Genomic DNA, 27,686 nt, shown 5'->3' on the forward strand with positions numbered 1-27,686 from the left:
GCCATGTTGTAGTGAATAGTGATGTGGACCATGTGGACACTCACCACTAGTTCTAGCTTGATGCAATAGTAGTAATTAGTTTGGTTATGATAGTGTGTTGTGTTTGACAGTATTGTATTGTTGGATACATTCTGGGTTATCAATAATAACAAAATTGTTCGGGATCAGGTTTTCGTTTTTTCCTAAACATCTTATTGTCTGATTAGAAAGATTTACTAACCTTCAATCCTACTTCTACGAGTTGAATAGCTAATATTAAACAATATTTCTAGTGCATTTACATCATGGTGTTAGACTTAGATTTATTTCGCTCTGACAGAGGTGGAAATCCTGACAAAATAAGAGAAAACCAGAAAAAGCGGTTCAAAGATTTGACACTTGTGGATGTTATCATTGATAATGACTCCAAATGGCGACACTGTAAGGTTATGTTTTGTTATGTATCAAAATGATTTATTTGCTGGTTTAAGCATAGCATATTATAACTAAAACATAATTATAACACATCTATTGTTTATATGTGCAGTTTAATTCATTATCAAACACCTTGAACTGCACAATTTGGTTAATAGGGACATCATCTGAAATGTATACCTATCCTAACCCTAACAATAAATGCACATTAATGTGTAGTCTAAGCCTAGGCCTATATGGGTAGAGTACAATAAGTGGACTCGATTTTTATATTGATTGGTATAATCATTGATACTTGATATTCATATATTGAATACGAGTATATCAACATATACCATAATAGTCATAATACCAATCATATTTGGAATTGAAATAGTTAATATAATACACATATTGACAATTTCAAAAATAATAAAGGAGCTATAACATTCTAACAACAATTAGAACTGGAAAAAGGAAACGCTCATAAATAATAACAAAATTATAAAAATTTAGGTAATTATCATATTAACGACCGGAGCGGAAAAATACGAGTTTTTGCGTTATTAACTTATTGGAATCGTTATAGAACAAAAAAAGTACAAGGTTTGATGGGGTGGAAACGAGAAATAACGAAGTTCTAGAACATAAAAAATTAAACAACTATTCACGCGCAGAGTAATATTTCCATGTTCTACATCCACGTCGACCGTCACGTGACCTTTTGTGACCGTGATTCAACCTCATGATGACGTCATCGGTTGCGCCGCCATCTTTGCAAACGTAAATGAAAAATAATACTGAAATGAGCAGTATTTTGATCCAAATGAACAATGTTTTTCTTAATTTCGAGCTACAAATTAATTACTTGTTATCGAAATGAGACGAGTGCCTCCGGCCATCAGCGCAGGGCAGCACCGAAGCAGATGTCAATGAAAGAAAAACATCCCTCGAGATAGTACCTATCAGTAAAATATCAAATTCTAGAGGGGCTGATCAGAAATATAAATTGAAATGTAATGCAAAGGCAATTATGTAAAGTGAAAAACTTAATAAATCATAAAAACTTTAACATAAATATATAGATGGATATTAACAGAGAACACTTACCATTAGTGTGTTGGCGGATATAGCTGAGCAGCAGCAACAAAAAAGTGGATTTTTTAAATTGCAACATTTAAAACTTTTTTACTAACGTACTTTTTCTAATTTTTCAGATAAACTATTGACAGCAAATAATGCTGAAAAACATAGACAACAAGAAAGAAAGAAACACTTCTTTATTGAGGCGTAATTAGGACCATATGGTCCTTTCTTACATTTAACCTCTTAAAAATATGTCTTAATAATGCAAATTAAGGCTAATTAACTATAACTTACACTTATAGTATTCCATTCACTCTTCCATTCACACAGTCACGATTCAAAGAGTAGCCCCGCCGCCAACAAGAAGCACAGAACACAAATTGACATTTACATTTCAATTATTATAAAACATAATTATTTGTGATTTGCACTCCCCTAAAACGTATATATTTTTTAGAAGGAAAAGCAAGATGCGTTAATAATGTTGCAATCATGATTAATGTTGTTGATTGGCTACTTCGGCCGTTAACCTCACTGATACCACAAAAAAATTTATTCCAATTATCATTATTTACCAAAATTGTGGTCTTGAATCTCAATTCAATACTGATTCCTATGTTATTGCCATTACCATTGGTCAACTTTGCTGTGAGTCCAGTATGCAATTTTAAATGCTGTTATTTTTTAATACTTTATATCACATAAAAAATTGCATACATTAATTCAGTTATTTACAAAGTGATTGGGTTAAGTCAATTACCTGTATTTTTTCAAAAAAAGCGTGAAAGATTATACTATTATATAAAAAAAAAATAATATTGATAAAATTATTACATTGTCATATAAATTTACAAGTTAGAGTAATATCAACATACTTACTAGTATGTAATATTATTATGAATATTACATACTACAATATGATGTCAGGATTTTAAAATGCAGTATTTTTACAGACCTGCAGCAAGTGACTTGTTTTGTTATTTGTACTCAATTATCTAACAACTCGTTTTTATTTTTAGATCGCCACAATGGTGACACCTACAACAGGCTCAAAAATGTGTGTAGCAAGGAAATTGGTGAAAAGATGAAGGTATGTATTATAATATATACAACTAAAGCCTAGTATTTTTCAGTATTTCTAGTAATTAATTGATAAAGCAACTTTATTTAATAGTTATATTATTAAAAGTTCATGTTGTGGGAGTAGACGATTCAGTGATAATAAATGACACTTTTAAATCTGGCAGCCATTACAGATAAAATTAGCTAGTGTAATAAGACATAAGATATTTGTTGGTAATTTTTACACATAAATGCATTGAGAAAATTCCATATAACGTGTGCATTTGCTCTTATCACGTAAAATTTTCATTTATTAATATCAACTTTGAAACCGCATACTGATCTTCCAATAGAATTTAAAAAGTTTATTAACTCCATGGTTTGAGATTCAAATTCCAAGGAGTGTATGATTCAAAAATTTAACTGCAAAAACAAAATAGATTTTCATCATGCTCCTGAAAACAACTTTGATGATCCATTACAATATTTTAAATGGCAAAAAGTTGAAGTCATGATCACTGTATTCTGGTGGTAACTGCAATAAATTAAGAAAGACAATAAGAAAAACTCTATGAATTTTACGTCTGAAATCATATACAATTTCTGGGTAATGTATAAAACTAAAAAGCAATTTTTTAAAATCTATTTCAGATTAAACATAGCTTTTGTAAACACTATGTTCAAATTAAAAAAAAAAAAATATTGTAACTTTTTTACAAATAACAGCAGAATATGTTTTAAACAATTCTACACTACATGAAATGTTAAACATCGGACATTTTCCAAAACAGTCAACATCACTAGTATTTTGTGTAGTTACATGTTTTATGGTACTTGTGTATTATACCAACAACTTTTTGTACTTTTTTTAGGTTTTTGGTTAAAAATAACAAAAGCTTACCCAGCCATAATTATTTCAACATGTATTGAACAAAAATAATCAATGGAATATTTTTTTGTTAATGTGTTATTGGATCTGGTTTTTTTATCTTTACGAGCAAAAGTCAGTCTTGTGTCTTGTTGGCGCAACAGTCAGATATGCTCTTGCATAGGTAGGTTGGCCTTTAGGAAGGATAGGTTGGAGCACGTGCCTGACAGACAGGTAGTTAGGTTAGGTAGTATTTTGTTCTTTTGTCTCAAGACCATATATTTTGCCTGGGTTGGACAGGATTAATATACAGATACGACAAATTAAGATAAGGGTGGGGTAGGTAGAATGCAACAAATACCCATATTATCAAGTAATCATCAAATAATAAACAACATCAACATTTATATTTTGGTTGATGGCTGTACTGGTTTAGTATGTAGGGTAGATTATACACATGCAGGACAAGTTAGAGTTAGGTAAAATTTTGTTATTTTTCACATAACAACATAAAAATATACATATAGAATTCCATTCGGCACGGATTGTGTTACTGGCATTACTTTGAATAAATAAAAATGCCTTTATTGAGAGCATTCTCACTTACACTGTTTTTCAGAACAACGTGTCTTTTATTGAATAACTTACAAATGTACAGTAAATAATTTTTAAATTACACATAAAAATTAAAGATAACATTTTAATTTTCATATTCTTAAGCTACATTACATCTTAAAAAAAAAACATTCCACCTTTAGTTTGAAGGCTCTGCAAAAATGTGAAGTTTTGCAATAGGTCCAAGTTATAGCTGTAGGAGTAACATGTTCTTTTATTCATTTATGACTTAAGAAAATTATATTGTTTTATTTATATATAAGTGTTTTCTATTATTTTCTGAATGAAATTAATTATTTTTATAGATAAAACCATGTTATTCCTTGAAGTTATAATGTATGCACATACTGAACAAATTTCATATACAAATATGAAATACCTTAAAATTAAATAATTTTTATTTTAATGAGAAAACAGTGTGATGGCTTTTACAAGTTTAAGTTCTATCTTGGAAACTAAGCAATTTTTAATGAGATCATGTTTTGCTATCTGAACTAGTCGTTTACTAACATTTATCCCTTGAAATTGTTATCTTTGAATTATGGAAGACTGTAGAATAAATCGTGACAAGACTTCTCATTTTCATCCTTTTATTATTATCATGTCCTATCTTGTTGTCCCTTAAAAATTGCTTGTATACAGATGCATTGATTATTTGCAATTCCTATCATTTTACTAAAATGCAACAAATATTTTTACTTTTATTTTACTCAAATACAAGAAATATTTTTATTTAACCCTGCCCACGTGTTTAGGGAACATCCCATGCAGTAAAGATGATCTCCACATGCATATGACATTAAATCTCTCTATTAAGTTTTTATCTATGATCGTGAACTGCAGTTGGTAAAACTGGTGATAAAATGCGTTAGAATGTTACCTGATTGTCAGAGAACAGAGATGCTCCATTCATATTTCTCTGCTGCTGGTTATCGCTCTGAAACTTGTCATACAAATGCCATTTTTCGCTGTATATAGACAGCTTTGTTTCTGTGAGGGGAAGATGACAGTATAATTCTTGAGATCTGTGCGCAAGCTGTATTTCTATGTTGAATTGCATGTTACATTTTACATCTTAACATTGTGTATTTACATAGTGGGATTTCAATTTTGCAGTTTTTTTTAGTTTTTAGAGAATTGGGATTTCATGTTTTGTTTTCCATACATTTATTTATTTGTAAGAAATATTTATAAGAAGTCTTCAAAAAATCAGTTTTAATATTTTTACTCCCTATAATAACTTCAGAAATCTTAATTGAAATAAAACTTTACGCAGATTAACGTTTGTTTGTTTATAGCTAATTGCATTTTAAAGGGGGAAATATATAAATTTATATCCAGCACTCCTTAAGGGTTATAGGTGCTAAAAATGTATATTGTTGGTCTTTCTTCTCTCTTCAGTTATGTCTTTGAAGTAGGATTGTGAAATATTAGTATTTAACAGTTACAATGCAATAGATGCAAATTTTGTACTACCGATATCATGTAGCCTACTGTTATTCTTACTCGCAATAAACTTATTCCTCTTACTTTCTTGTTGCATGCCTCAAAGAATGTGCTTTTTCAGTTATATATGTTATATATAAATTAAATATAAACTATTCTATTACAGAAAGCCAAACATCGGATTGTCAAAGATGATAAAGTAACTAAAAAGACAGATTTACAATCATTCAATAGTCACTTTGCTGAGTTCAGCTATGTCGATGGGTTTGTTCCCACAATGGCAGATACACATCTTTGGGAGCGCATTTCAAAAGAATATAATTCCACTGAAATAGATGCATTTCCTTATTTATACAGGTGGTTTCATCACATCAACAGTTTTGGTTCAGAGCGACAAACATTTCATGCTTCGCAGGTGAGACGGGTACCGTTTTGCCTTTTTCATTTATTCATCTTTTGGAGCACTGGCAGTTTATGTTAAATGTTCTATATTCGCTTTGCACTTTTTTTCAGTATCTAGACAAGTTCCATCATATTGGTGTTAAAATGTCCTGGGCTGGCTTAATAACTAACTGTCAAATAGTTTAATTCTGCTCATCAACATAGTCCATAAAACGCTTCTTTTTTTCTACCACACATCACTCACTTCATGAGGAACTCTCTCGCAAACAACTGCAAAAAAATCTTAAATGGAATCATGGGTCACATTATATATCTATATATATATATATATATATATATATATATATATATATATATATATATATATATATAATTTTAACATAAAAATATATTAAAATATTACAATTACATAAGAAATAAAATTAGTATATTCATGAAAAAGTTGTAACCATCAACATTTTTTAAATATTGCATGTAAATGTATAAAAATTAATTTTTTTGTTCATAAAAGTGGGCTCAAAAAGTGGAGGTAGGATCACAGAAGTAAAGAATAGTGTATCACAAATTGAAAGTATGTTTACACATTATTGAGGAGTTGTGGAAGCTTTAAGAGTATAGCCTAATATTGTTTTTGAGACAACCCTACTCTTCACACATTTAATTTTTTAGCCCCGTTCATCCTAAATTCACTTTTGTGCCCATTTTTGACAAACTTTAACATTCATAACAATGTAGTTTAGCATTCAACAATTCAAAAGCTTTTAATAGCCATCTTGTTTTATTATCATTTAAATATTGTTTTTTATGTAATTTTATTTGTCTCATTGAGATCTTTAAAATTATGGTTACTAGAAAACATGGTAGGGGTTGTAAAGCGGATGCGCAGCAGACGTGCAATGTCACCGGCGGAGCAAGCCACTTCCATCTGCCTCGTACCATCATTACAATAGTATTCAATTGTAGTAGGAAAGTATTGTAGTAGGCTACTAGACTTAGTGTTGGCTGACGATTTCCTCCAGTGATATCATGCCGCGATGCACTACCATGTATTATAGTAACCGTTTTTAAAACAATATGCAATGTGACTATACTTCCATTTCAAAACTCACCGACTCCTTGTGGAACGTTACGCCTTTGGAGTGATGACACAAGAAGTAGGATTTCTATGTGCAGAGTTTTAAATAAATAAAATCTTTACCATGAAGCCTCCCAGGACGTCATTTAACAGCTTGTATGTGTAACGTGGCATTCAACATCTCTGCTTGCATGAATTTCATTTTACATTTTAAATTGAGTTTTTTAGCATGAGAATGTATACATATTATATAATGGTACAAAATGAATGACCAAAAAATCTTTTTTTTTCGTTTTGAAGGCTTAAAGACAATAAAGATGAAATATACAAATGCTATTATGTAGAACATGATTTTTAACATTTAGAGCTAAAAAAAACCTGTTTCAATGTAGGGTTCAATTAGCTCTGGATTTTAGTAAAATTAGGAGTTGAAAATATTGGATTGATACTCTCTGGTATACGTTTCATTTAATTAACGTACAATTCTTTGTCTATTTTTGAAATAATTGTATATACAAAAAATTTGTAAGCACATATCTGTAGATTCAGCATGGAATTGTAGTTACGTGGTTTGTTGTATCAGTATCTATCTATAAATGTTACTGAGATGTAATAGTTAGTTACAATTTAGCTCAAGCTAACTAAAAAGCAACTCACAAAAACATTTCTTTTTAAAAAAGATTGACTATGTTTTAAAATTATGTTATGCATTTTACAGTTGGGGGAGTAGTACAGGGTAAAATTTACGTTACCACATGAAATAATACACTTGGAATCAGTATTTTCATTACTACCAGTGAGATTTACTCAGATACTGTAAAAACCAAAAACCATTTTGTCTGTTCTTTGTTTAAAGTTTGTTATTGACGATGGAAGGTTTGAAAGGATAACAGGATTTCGGGCATTTGCCATCGTTATGGGTTATAAAAAGTATAACACAGTTTGGTTATACCCTTTATAACCTATAACGATGGTAAATGTCCGAAATCTTTTTATCCTTTTAAACCTTCCTTCGTCAATAAGAAACTTTAAACAAAGAATTGATTCTTGGTAGGGGCCCGGAACCAGTAAACAAATCAGTGAACTTGAAAACTTGAACCTCAAATCAACTAAGCATTCCAACCATCTGACCTTTTTACATAAATATAGGGATGTAAATTTAATGCCCAAGGATGTCTCTCTCAAAGCACCTTTTTACGGCTAGAAAGCCAGCAAAATAATTACATATGTGTCTAAATCCTTATTTAAAGAAAAAATTGCTCATCACCACTGGGAAAAACATCATCCAAACTAGTATTGAAGTTAAAACAAAAACTCTTCAGAAATTTAATTAGCAGTGAATTTACTAACATCCTTCAGAGCATCCAAAATAGATGTAAAATAATTTCAGATTCAGATAAGAAAAAGAAAATCTGTAAACTTAAAAAACTCAAACCAACCAAAAATTTATGTCTCAACAATAAAAAAACAGATGCAAAAATACAGAAAATGTAAAAAATCTGTAATTTTGTCTGGTCTCATGAAATGTCCTTAAGAACCTCATAAGATAACTTCTTACATTAGTCGTTTCTATTTTATCTTATTATAATATTCATTGTTATTACTAGTAAGAAAAGCTGTTATGTTCATAGTAATTTTCAAAATTAATGTGTTCTTATTAAATTTTATACTTTGATTTTAGCATACTTTTAAAATTAGTATACACAAATAATTGTTGTGTGTATCACATGACCAATGAACAATATGTTGTTGTTTTATAGAAAAAAGAGCCGATGGGTGAGGACGACTTGCCACCGTCGATCACTGTCGCCAACATCACTCCCGAGGTTATGAAGACTCTGTCCATTAACCAGATCAAGAAGTTCCGCGCTGTGTTAGACAAGGCAATAATCGACAACGAGGCGAACGTTGCCACTGTAGAACTGGCCAGGAATGCTGCTCTCTCTGAGATTGGCAATATGCTGCATGACTCTGTTCCTATCAGCAACGATGAGGTGGGTTTCAGTTACAAACACTTTTGCTCATTAGTATTGTCCGCATTATACGGACGTCGTAAATATGGCGTAATTCCCGACGGCCGTACAGTGCGGACATGCACTTTTATTATTTTACTGGTCACCTATTTTACCAAACATTGAAATTCCAAAGACTTGTGTACAAAGATTATTGCATTGAAATATATTAGTTCGTATAGCTTTGCTTCCTATTTTTTATCAGTCTGTGATTGAGAAATTAAAATTTATCTCAGCTGACTGCTCACTGATTGTCGCAGATGTATGGCACTACATTGTGTATATTCTACCTTGCTTAATGTTTTTAGGTTAACCCTTTCCGGGCCAGGCGGCAATATATTGCCGCCATAGATCGCGTCTGAAAAGTGCCAAGCGGCCGTTGGTGACATACGCGAAAAGCGCCAGGCGGCAATATATTGTCGCCTTGATATTCGTCGTTTTCTTAAATAAATACGACGTCAAATGATTAAAGTTTTATGTATTTTTATTCCCTGGTATTATTTGTAGATAATTAATATGAATATCATTTTTATTTTGGAGGTCTATGCATTTTTATTTCGTAATTGTCACGTGGACATTATCAGCTGACTCGATGTATTGTTGTTAATTCTTTATGCTTTAGTGTAATCGCACTATTGTATGCTGGATTCTCCTTTATTATTTTATTTTGTGGTTGTAAATATTAGTAGTGTTAGTAGTTACGTGCTTAGCTATTGTGTGTAGTAGTTACAATGACTGACAATTTGCGATCTCACGGGAGTGAAATTGTAAGTACCATATTTGTAAATAGAAAAAGTGTAAATAAATTTCAAATAAAATTGTGTAAATATTTCTTGGTAAATAGTGTTTTTAACTGTATTGAAACTGTTTATGGATCCTACAATCATCTGTTTACCGGTACATCCATAATGTGAATATTTATTTTAAGTTTCTTGCAGTGTAAGAGTCAGTTGCTTTATCACTTGTTGCGAAGTACAATTATGCGTATTTATACAAAATGTGTCATAAAAAATTTATTTATGAGAGAAATAACACAAAATGTTGTATGGTTGTTCCTTTCTAAATGTACAATATAATAAAATAGCTTCCCACAGTAAAATTATTTTTCCTTTTTTAGTTATTTACAAAAAAAATTAAAAAATAAAAAATTTTTTATGTAATCTATTAAAACATTATTTTTTTTTTAAATTTTAAATTACTTAAAACTACATCTATATATTTTTTGTTGATAGTATACATCTATACGAGTATTTAGGTGCAACTTTAGGTCATTCTCTAATTGTTATGAAAAGTTATAAATTTTAATCTTAGAGACTGCAAAATCGCCAATTTTAGCCTGGCACTTTTGACTAGTCACAAGGGGATATGATATGTGAAAAAATTTTGCAACATCTCATATTTGGTCCTGGCCCTGAAAGGGTTAAATCGGTATAAAGTACGGCAGTTAAATATTGTTTCTTATCTATTTTATTTGAAAATGAGTAAACAGAAACTTCGAAGTCTCCCTGTAATCGAAAATACACCAATTACTAAGTTAGTTGCAAGCGTGGATGTGGGCACTGACGACGATTTGAGTGATAGCTATCTGGACATTTCTGAAAATATATTCTTGGGATGTAAATACTGTATTAAAGTTTTGTTAATACAGGCTATAAACAATTTTGATAATTTTATCAGAAATAATTTTGGTTTTATGTTAAGCACTATGAATTTCAAAGCTCCATGTTACATTTACTAGCATAGAAATGGTAAAAGGGAAACATAACACGTCCTTATTTTTGAATTGATGTAACTTAACTTGTGAATAAAGTATACCTATAACTTTGTTTCCATAGATTAAGAATTGAATTTAACATAAAATGAATTCTTGTGTCAACATAACATAACATAAAATATTTGTGTGTCAAATATTTTTTAGCTGTGTTTTTCATCAACAAACTTGAAATTTTAAAATTTTTATTTATTTTTATATATAAATATTAATAATTTTCAACCTATTAATTTGTTTTTTTTTTATATGTTGGTAAACTACATTTTAATACAATTTTTTTTTTAATTCTACTTTACGTATAATGCAGTTGGTTAGGTAGGTTAGTTTCTATACTACTTCATCCTTTTCATACTAAATAACAACCTTCTTTTATGGTTCTTGAATGGAGTCCAAAATATTAAGTGAAATGGATTGGTGCAGGAAGAGAATGCTGTGGTTCACTTACATGGAGACGTGACTCAACGCAAGAAGTACTCCCATGTGGATCTGGTCCACATGGTGGATGGTGTAGAAGCGGATGCTGGGGCTGTGGTGGCAGGAGGTCGTGGTTACTACCTCAAGGTATAGTTTTGCTTAGTAATTGTTAAAATTAAATAATAATCCGTATTTATGGACACAAAATTGCTACCTAACACGGCCCTTTCTTACATTTAACCTCATTTATATCTCAAATAATATTTAGCTATAGTTTGATGAATTTTAATTTATTCACTGTAGTTTTTTCTAATACCGTGGTGTTATTGATATTTTAAATACAATTTTATTTGATTACACAACATTATTGTATCATTGTATAGTATGAGTTACTTTATGGTTTATAACACTACCAGATTGTTCAAACTCGTCCATGGAGTTTTATTGTTGACCATAATTCATTTCTCCTTGAAAGTTCAGAAGAACTGTTAGTAACATTCCACGTAACTCCTTTAATCTGTAAATAACCGTCAAGTTATTTTGGGATAGAAAAGCTTGTATATGTTTATTCAATAATTATAATTTTTCAAGAATTATCTCATTTTATTGTTTGATGTGTAATCTCCTATGATCTTTTAGAAGCCACACATAGTAGGCCTTGTGATCCCGTTGGAAATCTTACAACACTTTGCCTTCATCCACAACTCAAAACAGTAACCTATAGTGGTCCCTTTTTTCTTGTTCTGGTTGTATGTCCCACATAACCATGGACATACAAAAATATTTTTACCAGTACTATAAACAGTATAGAACCAGCTGTACTGACAACCATCTTGATTGTAACCCCATTGTTAAATGTCAAATACTTTAACACACTCATTTATAATTTTAGAATTATGGAAGATATAATCATCATTTAAAGATGTAATGAATAGGTATCTAAATGTTTTTTGGGGTTTTATATTTTTATTGTTGGTTTTTCACAACTAAAATACATGTACACAACAGGCTCCACTATTACTTCATGTATTTATCTGTCTTGTGGTCTTTTAAATGTTAAGTAGAATTAAAGAATAGTTTTCAAGTTCTAGAACAGATTATGAACTATGAAATTTAATAACTGTTAATTGTTATGTGTAGGGTCCCCTAGTGCTGATGCAGACAGCCTTGGTACAGATGGCGTTGCACCGTTGGGTGGCAAAAGGCTATGTTCCTATTTACACTCCTTTCTTCATGCGTAAAGAGATCATGCAGGCAGTGGCACAGCTTGCACAGTTCGATGAGGAGCTTTATAAGGTGAATAACATCTCATTTTGGTATAGAATAGACTATATTTACTAGCCACAAGACATGCAGAGAAATATATGGACCAGATATACAAGATATACAAGGGTCGTTCAATAAGTCCTTAGAAAATTTAAGATATGGCGATTGTAGTATCAAAAATAAATTTTTGCCATTAAGTAGCACTCCTAACTAGTCAGCTGTTAAAGTTTCAGCTGTATCCATCACATAGTTTAATTGTTGTTGTTGATTGAAGTAAACAACTTTAATTTTTCTATAAAAATTGATAAAAGTGAGTTTCTATCAGTGATTTGAACACTTGTATTTGAAAGAGTTGACACCGAAAGAAATCAAAGCTGAGTTGGACTAAGTTCATGGCACATCTGTTCCTGTGTTTGCAACTGTTACAATTGGGTGAATAAGTTTAAAGATGGTCATATGTTCTCAAAAGTTGAATGCGGATCCGGACACCCTGTGGAAATGTCTATCCCTGAAATGATTTACAAAATCCACGATATGATTTTAATTGATGGACGAATCAAAGTGTACAAAATAGTTGAGGCCACAGGTTTATCACAAGGTACAGTGGCTTCAATTTGCACAAAAAATCGGATGTGAAAACAAATCTCGGCTAGATGGGTTCACTCACAGTGGAGAATAAATGCAATGGTGTGGTAGTGTCTGAGGCTGTTTTGGCGCTTCTATCACAATCTTGATGAGTTTTTTTTTGTTTGATATATAACTGTTCATGAGACATGGATACATCACTACACTCCAGAGACAAAAGAACAGTCAAAACAGTGGATTTTTGAAGATGAACAAACTCCGAAGAAGGTGAAGACTCTCACAACTTGGCCGGTAAGGATTTGGCCACGGTCTTTTGGGATGCTCGAGGAATCATCTACATTGAATAACGATAACAGGAGAGTATTATGTGTAATTGTTAGAACAGCTGAGGAAAGAAATCAAATGTCCTCATCTGAAAAATAAAAAGATTCTCTATCATCAAGACAATGCATGGGTGCACACCTATTTTTTATTTCCAGACTTGAAGAAATGGCTTGGCAGACAAAGGTATACGTCTCCTAAGATTAATACTTTTTTAGACAGTTAAAAAAAAATTGGAAAAAACTTTAAATATATAGATAGTTAAAAGAAGATTATGTTAAAAAATTTTAAAAAGCCCAAAAATATAGTTTTTTCTAAGGACTAATTGAATGACCCTTGTATGCTATATTAGTTTTACAATTCAAAGTTTGTCTTAACTTCTGGTTTTCTCTTATACCTTATATACACATTATATATATATATATATATATATATATATATATATATATATAATGTATATATAGGTTTAATAAATTAACAGGAACTTAGTGATACAAGATTTTAAATTGTTTTTGTCTAATTTTCTAACATTGCCAAATAATTTATTTCATAATTTGTCAAGACTTGCAGAATCCATTCATTTATACTTTCAAAATTCACAATCATAAACATCTCTTAGGCCTACCAGAACATTGTTACCCTCTCTTGTGACACATTTCTGCCGCTATCAGACTTCATTGACTCAAGAATTCTGTTGCAGAAGAACACTATTTTAACAAAATTGACATATTGTTGTAGTATTAATCTTGTATAGTATGAAAGGAACCACAGGTTAAGACAATTGGTTCATACATTCGGTCGAGTGGCTGGTAGTATGAAGCTTCCATCTGTGGCATTATGCTTCAATGCTTCTAAGGATGAGTCCCGCCTAGTGTTCTCCAGCTTCTATTTGATATCCCATGAGTGAAGGCTCAAAGCAACAACTATGTGATTTTACTAGAAGGTGCCTCTCTCATGGCAGCCTGTCGCATGAGACAATGGTCATGTACCATAAGTGGACATCTATCTCATTTCGTTGTGAAATTGAAGTTTTCGGTAAATTAAAAAAAGGTCTGTTTCTCTATAATCTTTCAAGAATTGGAAGTTAAAATCTCAAAAAATTATTAATTTTTTAATAATTATTATATGGTAATAACTACACCATATTATTGAGAAAATTATTAACTTTCCCATTTATATTCCTGTAAACAGTGACTTCTATACTATAAAGTTTACATTCTAATTATACTGATAGCTTATTAATGCCATTGTGTACCTTAATTTGGTGTGGAGAATACCTTGAATAAAATGGTACACTTCCATGAACATGTCTTTTGCGAAAAAAACTAGACACAAGATGCCTTTCATTTAGAGTTCCCTTTAAGTGCCGAATTTTCAACGGTGCTGTCACCCGGTACCGACGGGTATATTTGTCGCTCCAGTCAGCATACATGTAGTGTGTTTCTAGTCCACCATGATCAACTTCAACATCTTCATTTACTAAACTGCCACCAGAATCTTGTGATTCATCACGTCAGATTGTGGTTAGTAAATAATCGAATCCACAACCCGATTGCCATCGTTCTCAGAAAAGTTACACACTGCTGAATGAGTTACACAAACTTTTACAAATATCAATTTCTGTACGGTAAAACATATAAATAAATTTACATATTAGTTATATAGTTCATTACTATTTAATGATATATGTTAAGAAATCTTAATTATTAAAAATAACACAATTATTTAGGTAATCGGGAAAGGCAGTGAAAAGGTAGGAGAGGAGGTGCCTGTCGATGAGAAGTATCTGATAGCAACTTCAGAACAGCCAATAGCAGCTTTACACAGAGACCAATGGTTGGCAGAGGCATCGCTGCCGATACGATATGTCGGCCAGTCCACATGCTTCCGGCAAGAGGTGGGGTCACACGGTCGTGATACCCGGGGTATCTTTCGAGTTCATCAATTTGAGAAGGTAACGGAAATGCAATTTTTAACCATTTAGGTGAAAGTTAAATTAATTTATATTTTATTATTTGTCTTCAGAGTATCTGATTCATCCATCTATCCAATCTTATAACCCCAATCTTATAATCCCCAGAATTAATACACCTGGCTTGATATAAAATTAACAGGTTAAGTCCCATGTGCAGCACATTAGCTTCACAGCTGACTACTCTCACATCCCGGACCTTACATGAAGAAATGTTCCCAAATCCAGACAACTTTTTACCTTGCATTTTACTTTTTATTGGCCAATAAAACCTATTAATAAGAAAAAAATTGTTTTGTGTAATATTTGACTGACAAATTACATGTGAACATTTTTGCTGCACATGGGACGCTGAAGTAATTTCTTCGTGATCACAATTGCTTCATGCCTAAATTTGGAATATTTTGGTAGGCCTATATAAAATAAAACCATGCTCAAAATAGTGTACAAAATAATTTTTATTTATTCCATAATTATTAACAAATACCATGTAAATTACGTTTTTAAAGTAGTAGAAACCACAATAAAACATAGTCAATGTACTGTTTTAGTATTACTAAAAAAGTGTTACAAATTTTGTTTCTACAAAACATAGTCAGTCTATTTCTTTTTTTTTATTTATTTCTTTACCATCTCACATACAACATGTTTGGAAATCAATCCGGCATTTTCAATGGAAGTGTCTTTACCCCCATAAACTTTGACCGTATGAGTAATTCCTCCATCAATGCACAGTTTGTATAGTTTAACACCATATTTGTGTTTTTTATTGGTAATGTATTGGCGAAAGCTTAATCTGCCTTGAAACGGCACCATTTTTCGTCTATGCACATTTTTGGGCCAACAACACAGCTCTCTTACGAAGGGTTAAATTCTGGGTCGACGTCGCTGTCATACTCACTGCTACTACTCTCATAACCATCAATATATATCTTACTAGGTGTTAGATCAAGTTTCCTATCCATAATCAATGTATTTCAAGTCACATAACCTCAATGTATACACTTAACACAGCTACACACAGCACTGACCATGTGCTCACTGAGTGGTGTGGGTGAACGTGGTGCCCTATATTTTCTTGAGAAAAATTGCAGTGTTTTTAAAAAATACGTATTAGTAGTTTATAAGTATACATTGTTATTAGTGTGTAGTTAAATACTCAAATGTAACTAATTCTTGATCAGTGCTGTATTTTGTATTTGTTGTAAAAATGTGTTCTCAAGAAATAAAATCATTCTTCTTCTTCTTCTTCTGGTGGAGGGGGAAAGGGTTGCCAACTTTCAGAACCCAATAGTTTGTGGACAGTAACCATGTCCCAGGCAACAAGGCAGTATATGTTAGAAAGCTATAAACATGCATCCTATCTGATTCATGCAGCTCCAAACACAGACGTGTAATGTGAGCAAATGTGCTGCACATGGGATATAGAATAATTCAAGCATGAAGCAAAAGTGATACATATGGGACATAGGTTGTACTATCAAATTTAGTCTGGGACTTAACCTGTTAAAGTTTTTTTTAATACTCAGTTAATAATGTTTATTCTTTGTACACAAAAATCAGCTTTGGCGACAGGCAGTTTATTTATTTAACGTTTACTGAAAATATGAATCGTGAAGGCTCTGTATATTTTGATGGAATAGTAGAGAATACTTTAATGGAGATTAGAATAGAATTATGCTTTATTTCTGAACATCAAGTACAGAGAATTGACACATATGATGAAATTATACAATTCAACATATTGCAAATATATGCATTGTGATAGCGTTGTCTTCTTTAGTTAAGTCCACTGTTTTGATTTTGTCTAAAGTATACAGTCATCAGTATGAGTAAGAAGATATTAGTCTTTAAGACAGTATACACGAATGAACCGCATATGGCAATGATCTAGCTCATGTTGTCTGATGACTCAAATACAAACACTTGTCAGATGTGTATAATTATCATGGCTTAACTACTTTCAGGTGCTAGAATCTTTAATTATTAGAATTTATCATTTTCAGTGCTGTTGAAAATCAAATTCTCTCTAATATAAGTTGTGAATTATTTATGTATTCACCATATAGATTGTCCCAAAAGTAAAAACACAAACAAGCAATTTAAGAAGATCGTTTTTGGTTTAAAAATTGTATGTAAGAACATTTATTATTAGTACAGGCTAGTTGTGATGTGTTTTGAACTTGCAGATTTTTCTGGTAAAGAACACTTTCAAAATTCACATTTTTATTAAAATTATAATCAGTTAATCTAGAAGACGGTTATAACCGCTTTAACTAGAAGAGGCTCTAACAGAGCTAACTTTTTCGTCCAAGGTGACATGACACATAGTGCCTTTTATCCTCTTCGTGATCTCAACAGAACGTGATCCCTACTCATCCTGAATATCCTAGTACTCCAGAAGCAAGCGCAAAGGTCCTTTAAGGGTTATGTGCACTTTTTGTCCTAAGTGAAAAGATTTACTGTCATGCCGATTTGTTAGGTATATTATAGTTGCTACTCTGTACTGTACTGCTGGCCCCATTATAACTTTTGTACATTTTAGTTGTATGCCAGTATGGGTATTGCAATTTGCCATAGTGGTAAATAAATAATGCTTTGTAAGCAGTTTGAATACTGATCAAGAACATTCTTGAATTTGTTTAGTATTTTTGGATTAGTGAAAACATCGCTAGCGACAAAATGTTAGTGCATCGCAGCTTTGTGGCATTTCTTAAAAATACAGCTGGTGAAAATAGACCGTCACTGTTGAACTTGGCGTAAGGCTTAAATACAGTATTACAGTTATTTATTTGGTTTGAAAACAATAAAATAAAATTGGCAAATATGGTGATATCTGTAGGCTGCATTTAGATCAGCTGCAGTGACACGGAAATATATGTATGCAGTGTGCAAAAGGGTAATATATGTGTATTATTATTAATTTTTTAGAGCACATTTAAATCAGGGATTTGATTTATGGTTGTATTATTTGTACTTTAAAATACAACGGTACTATGGTTATTTACAATACTGGTTACTTCTCATCGTATTGGAAACAACCGATGTCTGTGAACAACTCTATACAGATAATAAACTTGATCAATCAGTTCTGTGGTAGATCCCTGATAAAGGTTGAATTTTATAAAACCAATGCATTTTTATCTACAACTAGGAAATGCTAATAACGATAATATATGAATTTGACTTTGTGACCGAAGCTTTGCTGCTATATTCAGCAGACGCCTCTGATATGGTTCTCTTCGATGTCGTAATCTTGTCTGCCTTGGAATGGCATTGGTCAAACTATTAATCGTACCAGTTTTCTACTTGTTATCATAGATTATTTAGACTTCCATTGAAATTCGTTATATCTTGTAATTCAAGACTTATCTAAAGAATATAAATGTTGTAGATAGAACAGTTTGTGCTGACTTCTCCATTCGACAACAAGTCTTGGGAGATGATGGATGAGATGATAAACAACTCCAAGGAGTTCTACGAGGAACTGGGCCTTGGTTACCGTGTGGTAAACATTGTGTCAGGAGCCCTCAACAACGCTGCGGCCAAGAAACTGGACCTTGAAGCTTGGTTTCCTGGATCAGGTTAGTTTTGTACATACACACGAATATATTTACTTAGCTTAGGCTGTTCTGTAGTAATTTGATTGGTTTCATGTCATAAGAATAAGAATAAGAATAAGAATTTTATTCTGCCAGATAAAATATTCCACACAAATACATTGGCACGTCAGTACAATGTTACAACTTTTGTAATTACAATGAATATTCTAAAAGTCTTGTTTTGTCCACACTGTTGAGATGTACTCTTCCACTGAATAGAATGATCTTTTACATAGAAATAATTTAGTTTAGCTTTAAATTCCATATCACTTAGCATCCTTATATCTAATGGTAACTTATTGTATAGTCTAATAGCCATCATCATTGGGCTTTTGTCGGTTTTTAGCTAGTCTAGTTTGAGGTAAGTTGATATTGTTACGACTTCTTGTTTCATAATTGTGAACATTTTTCCTTAGGTTTACTTTTTCTAAATTAGCTCGGAGGTAAAGTAGGCATTGTTGTATATATATAAAGAAAATAATGTCAAAATTCTAAAAACGTTTAAAAAGTTCTCTGCAAACTATGATATTTATTGACTCCTGCCAATATTCTGACAACTTTTTTTTGGATGATGAATACTTCATTTGCATAAGGAGAAGAGCCCCAAACAATCAAACCATAATTTAAGTGACAGTGAAAAAGTCCCGAAATAAGATTGTATAAGAGCTTTCTCCTCAAGTTCACCACATAAACGTTTAATTGCAAAAACACTTTTACTTAGTTTACTTTTAACCCTACAATTTTGCTGATACCAATTTAAATTAGGATCAAAAGTCAAACCTAAAAATTTTGGAAATATATCTTTTTGTGTCTCATTAGGATCTTCTCTGAGGCTAAATATTACAGTAGTTGTCTTATCATTATTTAGAATCAAGTTGTTGGCAGTGAGCCAGTTCTCTACAAGATTAATATTCAATTTGTAGTCTTCTAAGAGTTTGTTATAATCTTTATTTGTAGTTACTATAGTGGTATCATCAGCGTATAAAACAATATTTGCAGGTACATTTACAACTCAAATCATTCACTACAATTAAAAACAGCAAAGGCCCCAAAACAGAGCCCTGTGGGACTCCAAAGGTTATTGGTTTACACAGAGATATATCTTTTTCTACTACTACATATTGAGATCTATTCTTTAAGTAAGAGCTAAGTACATCTAAAGCTATCCCTTTAATATTATAATGTTCTAGTTTTTTTAATCAAAATTTTTATGAGACACTCGGTCAAAAGCTTTGCTAAGGTCACAGAAAGTTATAGCAGCAAAGTCTTTCTTTTCATAACAGTCTAGAACCATATCAACCAAAGAAATAAACAGCTTGAGCTGTTGATAACCCTTTTCGGAATCCAAATTGTTCTCTACAAAGCAGATGTTCCATTTCCAAAAATTGTAATAACTGTTTACATATGACTAATTCCATGACCTTAGACAAAACCGGCACAATAGCAACTGGCCTGTAATTTCCTATTTCATTCCTTTTACCTTTTTTAAAAAATAGGATGAACTTTGGTGATTTTTAAAACATCAGGAAATATTCCTAAATTTAAACAATTATTAATTAAAACAGTCAATGGTGTTACAAAAAAGTTATTGTTTGTTTAACTAAACAATTCGTCATACCCAAAATGATCCATGCTATTTTTAGGAGCTAATTGTTTTATTATATCTAAAAATATCACAGTCTGTTATACCTCTAAAAATAAAACAGCTTGTATCATGAGGCACAATTTTCTGACTTAAATAATACTTAAAACTATAATTATTTTGGTTCACATTTACATATTCCTTGGCAACATTTATAAAAAATTCATTAAAATCATCAGGCTTAAAATAATTATTTTACACTTTCCTTTGTTTTACACTTTTTATTTCTATTTACAATACTCCACAATGCCCTTTGTTTTATTTTTGGCATTATTTATTAAACTAGTATTTGCATGCTTTTTTGCCTCTTTAATTTTACTTCTGTACATGTTTTTTCAAGGTATTATATTCATTTTTTGTACCATGCAATATTCGTTTCTTTTGAAAAATGGTAGAGAATATCTAATCTATCTTTGATTCTTTGAAGCTCAGAATTGTACCAATGACACTTCCTATCTATTTTTTAATTTTTTGTTCTATTTTTCACAATAGTTACAAAGCATATATCAAAAGTAAATACTTTAGGATATGTACAAATGTACTAAAGCCCAACATTTACATCGTCTGCCATAAGTACTTCCTTCCAATTTTCTTTCAATAAATAATATTTAAATTCTCTAATGCCTGCTTCAGTTTATTTTAGTTACAGTTTTAAAACTCTTATCATTAAAAATTACTTTCAAGATCAACCTCAAAAGAATATGTAAAAAACTTGTGCAAGGTGATCACTGACATGCTTATTAACTACAATCGTTGTATAATTATTATCAAGAGAAGTAAAAATATTATCCAGGCATCTGAGACCTCTAGTAGGCTCAAAAACTGTTCCTTTTATTCCATACATACAACAGAGATTTACAAAGTTTACTGCATTTTTTATCATTCATGCCCAGAAAATTCATGTTTAAAATCACCACATATAACACATTGCTTATTTAAACGATTTATGTATACTTAATACTTTCTCCATGATGTCAAAGAAAATTTCAATATTACCATTACAACTACGATATACAGTTACTAATACAAGCTCAACTTCCAAAATTTCGACACATGCAATTTCACAATCTAGCTCCATAGAGAGCCCATTGATGTCATCCATTATTTTAAGACGTGTTGGATCATACCTAGAAAAAATTACTGTACCTCCGTGGATCTTAGAAGTTCGACAATAACTGGTTACATGTTTTAAGTCATTAATTGAGTATGTACATATCTCATTATATTCCATCCAGTGCTCAGTAAGACATAAAAAGTCTAAATTTAATTCAATTGAAACATTTTCCAACAATACTTATTTTATTAGAGAGGCATTGACAATTTTGATGGTAAATTGTGAAATTTGATTTTTCAGAACCATTTTTCAACTTTACATCATCTTTATTTTTCTTAATATAATTAGTTTGACCATTTATCTTATTTACATTTCCTGACAAGATACTAAAACTATCATTACTTAAAGTAGGTGTACTAGTGCTCATATCATCGTTTATTAGTTTTTGGTAAAATGGTCAGCCTTCTTAATGTAACAAACCTTATTAATTTCAATGTAGATTTGTAAAGTACCAGAGGACTCTTCCAAAATCCAACTGGAAAATTTAGAACAAGCTTATCATTTGTCAAAATGACATAGCTTATAGTTAAGTAGTTGAAATTACCTCTTGGTTTACATAAGCTGTTTAAAATTGTCTATATAATGTCAAACAAAATTTATATATATATATACATACACAGTGTTCACTAAAGGGTGTCAGAAACTACTTCTGTGACTTCTAGTACTCATCATTTCCAACAAAAAATGTTATACAAACCTAGGTCGAGAAATGTCTCGTTCAGCCACTAGCCGCCATTTTTTTTCCAGGAAATATTTTGTCTTTTGATATGCATCAGCTGTTTTAAGCCGGAAGCAACAATCAACTTATACCTCTCAATATATTTGGAGCTCCTATACCCAAACAAGGATATACTTAAAAAACAAATTGTTTAAATTAGAACTTTAGTTGAGTTCATTTTTTAACCATATATAATTTAATATTTAAGGCCATTCCCAATGTGTTATAATATATTAAGGAGTTAAACATAAAGTATACATTTAGATTGGATTAATTCAGCTGATACTAATATTTATATTTTTACTTTTGATTTTTTTGTTTTTATACATTATTTATTTTATATCACTTTTCAAAATGACATTTTCAAACTATTAAAGGATTGTGACGAAGTTATTTTTATTCATTGTAAAAAAAGAAGCTTTGCGGATTTATTTTTCAATATATATATATATAGACTAATTAATTTGTATAAGTGGCAATAGACGAAAACCAAATATTTTGTATAAAATCGTGTAAAAATGAGCTAAAAGTAATTATAGATATCAAGGTTACCGGGTAACACAAATTACAGTACACACTAATCAGAAATTACTTTGTGCTCAGGTGCTTTCCGTGAGTTGGTGTCTTGCAGCAATTGCTTAGACTACCAGGCCAGACGTCTACTTGTTCGATATGGGCAGACCAAGAAAATGAATGCTCAGGTGATGTATTAACGTTAAAATTAATGTTATGCTAAATTAATTGCTGGATTGCATGTAAAAAAGCATATCATGTCTTAATTCAGATTGTGTACCAGTACCTCAAGTTGTGGATAATGAATCAATTTCACTTCCTTTCCAAATGTCAAAGCAGCAGTTTAATTCAGTGGTAGGTGCTTTTAGCCTAGCCTTAGCAGTAGTAGTTTCTATTGTTATTTTTTTTTTTTTTTTTTATTCCACCTTCGCCTAACCATCAGTCCTCAACTACATTCTCTTATAAGAGAGTTTATTCTTTCTTCAGAACAATTAACCCTTTAAGCGTCATAAAAAATTAGACCTGATCTTTGATAAAGTTACAATTTTTTAAATTTCCAATGTGTAAAGTTAAATTTTTTTTCGTTTCTGTATGTCAAAATAGAGTTATTTAACGGTGAATAAAATTTGTTTAGCCCTTTTTGGATTTCCTAGGCTAATTTTTAACTTTTGAAAATATCGTAGAATAGCAGTGTAGTTGTCACTAATATTTTTTGTTTTTTTTTTTTCAATTTGTATGGGAATGAAACACAGTTTTATAGATAAACATATACTATATTACAAACCACTAAAATTAGAAAAATACAAAAGTAGACAAAGAATGTTTATTTGGTGGCGGGCTGTCACAACTGACATTCCGCGCGTCTCCCGCAAGCCACTGTTATCGCGTGGACTTTGAACCTTCTTATCGCTCGGCAACCTGTAGGACAGCCTTGCGGGGTTTGAATTATGTTTATTGCTTTCTGATAACATCCTTATGACCGTAGTAAAATATGAAAAAGTTTGGGGTTGACAAGTAATTGCTCAAAATTACCGAATCTTCAAATTCCGAATCGTCTGGATTCGCCATTCACACGAATAATGGTAAAAACCACTGAATAAATGCTGGAAACTGCTGTATATAATATGAATAATTTACTTTAAAAAGAATAGGACAGAACAGAAAATTAGCGATAACCAAAATACATATGCGTGTACCGGACGCTTCCCACTAACTGGCTAGATGCCTTGACGGGAGCTCCCGTCAATGACTTTGTGAAAGGCGCGGGGCCACGCCCGCTAAACAGTGTTTGGCCAAATAGAAGCAACTGCCACTCCCATTGTAACAGAATTCGAGGCGGGGCAACCCGTCTGTATGTCGCATGACTACTAGAACCATCTAGCAGCAAAATATTCAACTAACATAGCAGTAAGAAAATAAAGAATGCAAAAACGCGGATCCACGGCAATAACGTTTTGAGCTTGTAGTGGCCCTCCGCGGATCCGCGTCAATAACGCTGGAAAGGTTAAGGTATCATACTGGGGTTTCCTCTAGAAAATTTTGGAGAAAATGAAAGTGTAGAGTCACCTCTATAACTTTTTTGTGATTTCCCATGTATGATTTTTGTTAGATGAATTAAGCATAGGTTACAAGCAAAGTTGTCTTTATGTAATAAGAGCGTACGATCCCCGTCATTACAGAACGTAAAATTGTTTGGCGTACATAGAAAGGTAGTGCTGTTGGCATCTTCAATCTTTACACTTCCTGTAACTGGATTTATAGACCTACTTTAGTAGGAGCTCTAACAGCTCTCTTTGTATTATTAGGATTCTTCTAATTTTTAATAGGTGGAATTATGTTTAGTTATTAATGTAAATATATTAGTTTAATTGTTTATGATATTAAGCAATAGAGAGGACCTTATAGTCATAACTTCACATTTAAAACAGGCATTTTTCATTTCATTACTATGATAGATTCAATAAAAGCCTTGCTGAATTTGAGGAATTGCATAAGCAGTCTTCTTCCGATTTATCAGTGGTTATTTCAACTGTCTAACTGATATTGAAATACGCTTCATAGAGCTATTTTTCTGTGGTAAACTAACTTTTTTCAATGGTCTAACGTCTTATAGATGGCTTGTTCCAAATCTCTGAGAATTTTTTCTTTAAGGTTCATTATTAACGACGGATGATCAAAGGAATAACAAGATTATGGACTTTAGCAGTTACTAAATTTTACAATAAAAGAAACATGACATTTTAATTTATGAGACATAACTTGGTGTTCAACCTGTCTGGTGTAGTGCTCGTATCACGTGTTTCTATGGAACATCCATGTTGTGTTGCGATTTTTCATTTGTGCTTCTCTGGACATGATATTGGGTTCAGATACATTTGCACTTGTAAGTATTTTTGTACATGTTTGGCCTTACGTATTGGATTTTTTGACACCTGTAGATTTCAATTCTCAAAACTTAGTTTTCCATTTTCTTAACATATAAAAATGGCAAAAGTCCTAAATCATATCACTCTTTCAAATCATTGTGTTTGGTATTTTTTAACATATGTTTTACTATTTGCTACCTGAAGAAGAAAACAGATTTCAAACCTCGAATTATTGTGTTTCTTAGAGAATGTTTCAATTAATTGAATATGAGTGCTGGTTACTTCATCCACATCACGTAGTACATGGCCAAAGAATCAGCCTTATTATTTTTGTCCAAAAATAAATATTAGCTCCATTAACTCAAAATCCTAATGACTACTAAAATATTTGAGGTGTACATTATAAGTTATTGAGATTTATCATTGTCTCTTATATGCAAAATCATCATAGTTGTTATAATATTTTCTAGACGGACTATGTGCACATGTTGAATGCAACTGCGTGTGCAACTACAAGAGTGATCTGCGGAATTTTGGAAACGTATCAGACAGAAACGGGTGTCCAAATACCACCAGCTTTGAAAAGCTTTTTCCCTCCAGGTAATTATTCAATGTTTTATAGTCATAAGAACTTTCCATCATATTTTCTTATTTAAAAATGTACAAATCGTTAGCTTTAAACCCTGTAAAACAATTAATTGTATTACCACTGCACCGATCAATGATGTATAGGAGATATTACAAAACTTTACTTCAATTGAATCAAGCTCCATACTAGATTATGTAGATGAGTTAAAAAACATTGAAAAATTTGTCACAATATAAAACAACATTTTAAATATTATTCTGTGATAACATTTTAATTATTATGCTGTGCATTAGATGTTTAATTTTATTTCCAAAAGATTTGAAAATTTAGTAATGCAAACAAAATTAACAAATGTACCAATAAATTAGTCTTGACACCATTGTAAGCAATAATCTACAGATCTGTTCCTAAGATTGACCCTTGAGCTGCACAGGTGTGATAATTCTTGTTCTATCCACAGCCGAATATGTCAGCTGTCTATTCATGAGGTAGCTTTGTATCATTCTCATTAAATAAACGTAGCATGTACTTCTTGCAGGCTCCCAGCACATCAGCCTACCTGACCAACTTGAACATTTCTCAAATCCAGGGTGGCCAACATGACCATCCTTCATGAATCTTGGCTTCTGTTCTGACTTACCTATAACATCATAACAACTTACTTAACCACAACTAGAATAAGTCGCCTTGTACTAAATAGACGAAACACATAGGGTTGTATACCGCTGAGGTTGTAGTAATAAATACTCAATTTGCAAAGTTTACTTATATGTTTAATTGTGGCAAATAAACTTAAAAGCACCACTTCTAGATGTCAAAAATAAAATAATGTATTGCCACGTTGCTGCCAAATAGAGTGATAATGAACTAAAAGATATCATCGGGGTGGGCCTAATGGTTCCAATGTTCTATGGGAATTCTGCATACGAATTTAATAATTATTAAAACTTTAAAATTTACTTCCCTTCATGTTGATGTCGACTCACAAGTGTGGGCACCAGCATCTTGTCTTGACATTGCAGCTGTATAGTCGAAAAAAGTGGAGATTAGTAGACTAGAAGTCTAAAGCACGAATGCTGGAATCACTCGAGTTGTATTCATAGTTAAAATCAAAATCAGATACTCAAAGTCAAACCCAGCAGCGGCAGCTACAAAGTTCACGAGAGGCAATTAATACATGTGCCAATTAGGTTATTAATCATCCAAGAATTAAGTTCCAAGATCACCGGATGTAACTTATATTAACCAGTAACGAGTAACAGGGTTGTGAAAATATGTATTATATAAACTACAACTAAATAATGGTAAAGCCTGACTCGAATGTCGTACTGTTGGTCCAAAAGACCAATGCCCATCTCATTTACCAGAGTCTCCTGAGTAGTTTCCCTGTTGTAACCAACACACATCACTTGGGGTCTGCAAATGGGGTTTCAAAATCACCTTTCCCTTTTGCTGGTGAAGAGAGGACACTGAACCTTCCATCTGTCGTTGGCTTCTGCTAATTTTATTATGGTCAGAACTCACTTAACAATTCATCTTCTGAGAACAATGAGATGAAGATTGATTGAAGGTTCTCTCACAGTGTATTAAAATAATAATTATATTGGTCTAATAGATTTTTTCTTTTTTAGGGTATCCTGACATTATTCCGTTTGTCAAACCAGCACCCATAGAAGAAACTGAGACTAAAAAACAGAAGAAACAAAAAGAAGGCATGGTTAAGAAGAAAGTGCCAGATTCCGCATAGTATAAAAACAGATAAAATGTGACTTTGTGATATTTGTAACTGTATTCTATGCCTTCTTATTTGTATTTATGGTTTGATATAATTATAATGTAACTTTACATTATTCA

At 31.7% G+C, this 27,686-nt stretch overlaps 1 protein-coding gene across 2 annotated transcripts; it reads left to right on the forward strand.

The window, feature by feature from the left end:
• LOC124368729 (serine--tRNA ligase, cytoplasmic-like) lies at positions 1-27,686 on the forward strand. 2 transcript variants are annotated; one of them, XM_046826055.1, is made up of 11 exons: positions 1-420; positions 2,499-2,569; positions 5,637-5,885; positions 8,708-8,941; positions 11,151-11,291; positions 12,285-12,440; positions 15,046-15,270; positions 18,683-18,872; positions 22,968-23,065; positions 25,714-25,843; positions 27,464-27,686. In XM_046826055.1, the coding sequence occupies exons 1-11, from the start codon at positions 285-287 to the stop codon at positions 27,577-27,579; spliced, it is 1,746 nt and encodes a 581-aa protein (XP_046682011.1). In that variant the 5' UTR covers positions 1-284; the 3' UTR covers positions 27,580-27,686. The 2 variants fall into 2 exon arrangements, with proteins under 2 accessions (XP_046682011.1, XP_046682012.1); XM_046826056.1 differs by lacking the exon at positions 5,637-5,885 and having other exon boundaries at positions 2-420.

The sequence above is a fragment of the Homalodisca vitripennis genome, chromosome X, assembly GCF_021130785.1.
Source record: "Homalodisca vitripennis isolate AUS2020 chromosome X, UT_GWSS_2.1, whole genome shotgun sequence".
Taxonomy (NCBI): Eukaryota; Metazoa; Arthropoda; class Insecta; order Hemiptera; family Cicadellidae; genus Homalodisca; species Homalodisca vitripennis.

Coding starts and splice junctions, on each gene's coding strand:
- LOC124368729 (XM_046826055.1), top strand. CDS start 285: ATGGTGTTAGACTTAGATTTATTTCGCTCTGACAGAGGTGGAAATCCT. Junction 11,292..12,284: donor GTCGTGGTTACTACCTCAAG/GTATAGTTTTGC, acceptor TGTTATGTGTAG/GGTCCCCTAGTGCTGATGCA. Junction 18,873..22,967: donor AGCTTGGTTTCCTGGATCAG/GTTAGTTTTGTA, acceptor CTTTGTGCTCAG/GTGCTTTCCGTGAGTTGGTG.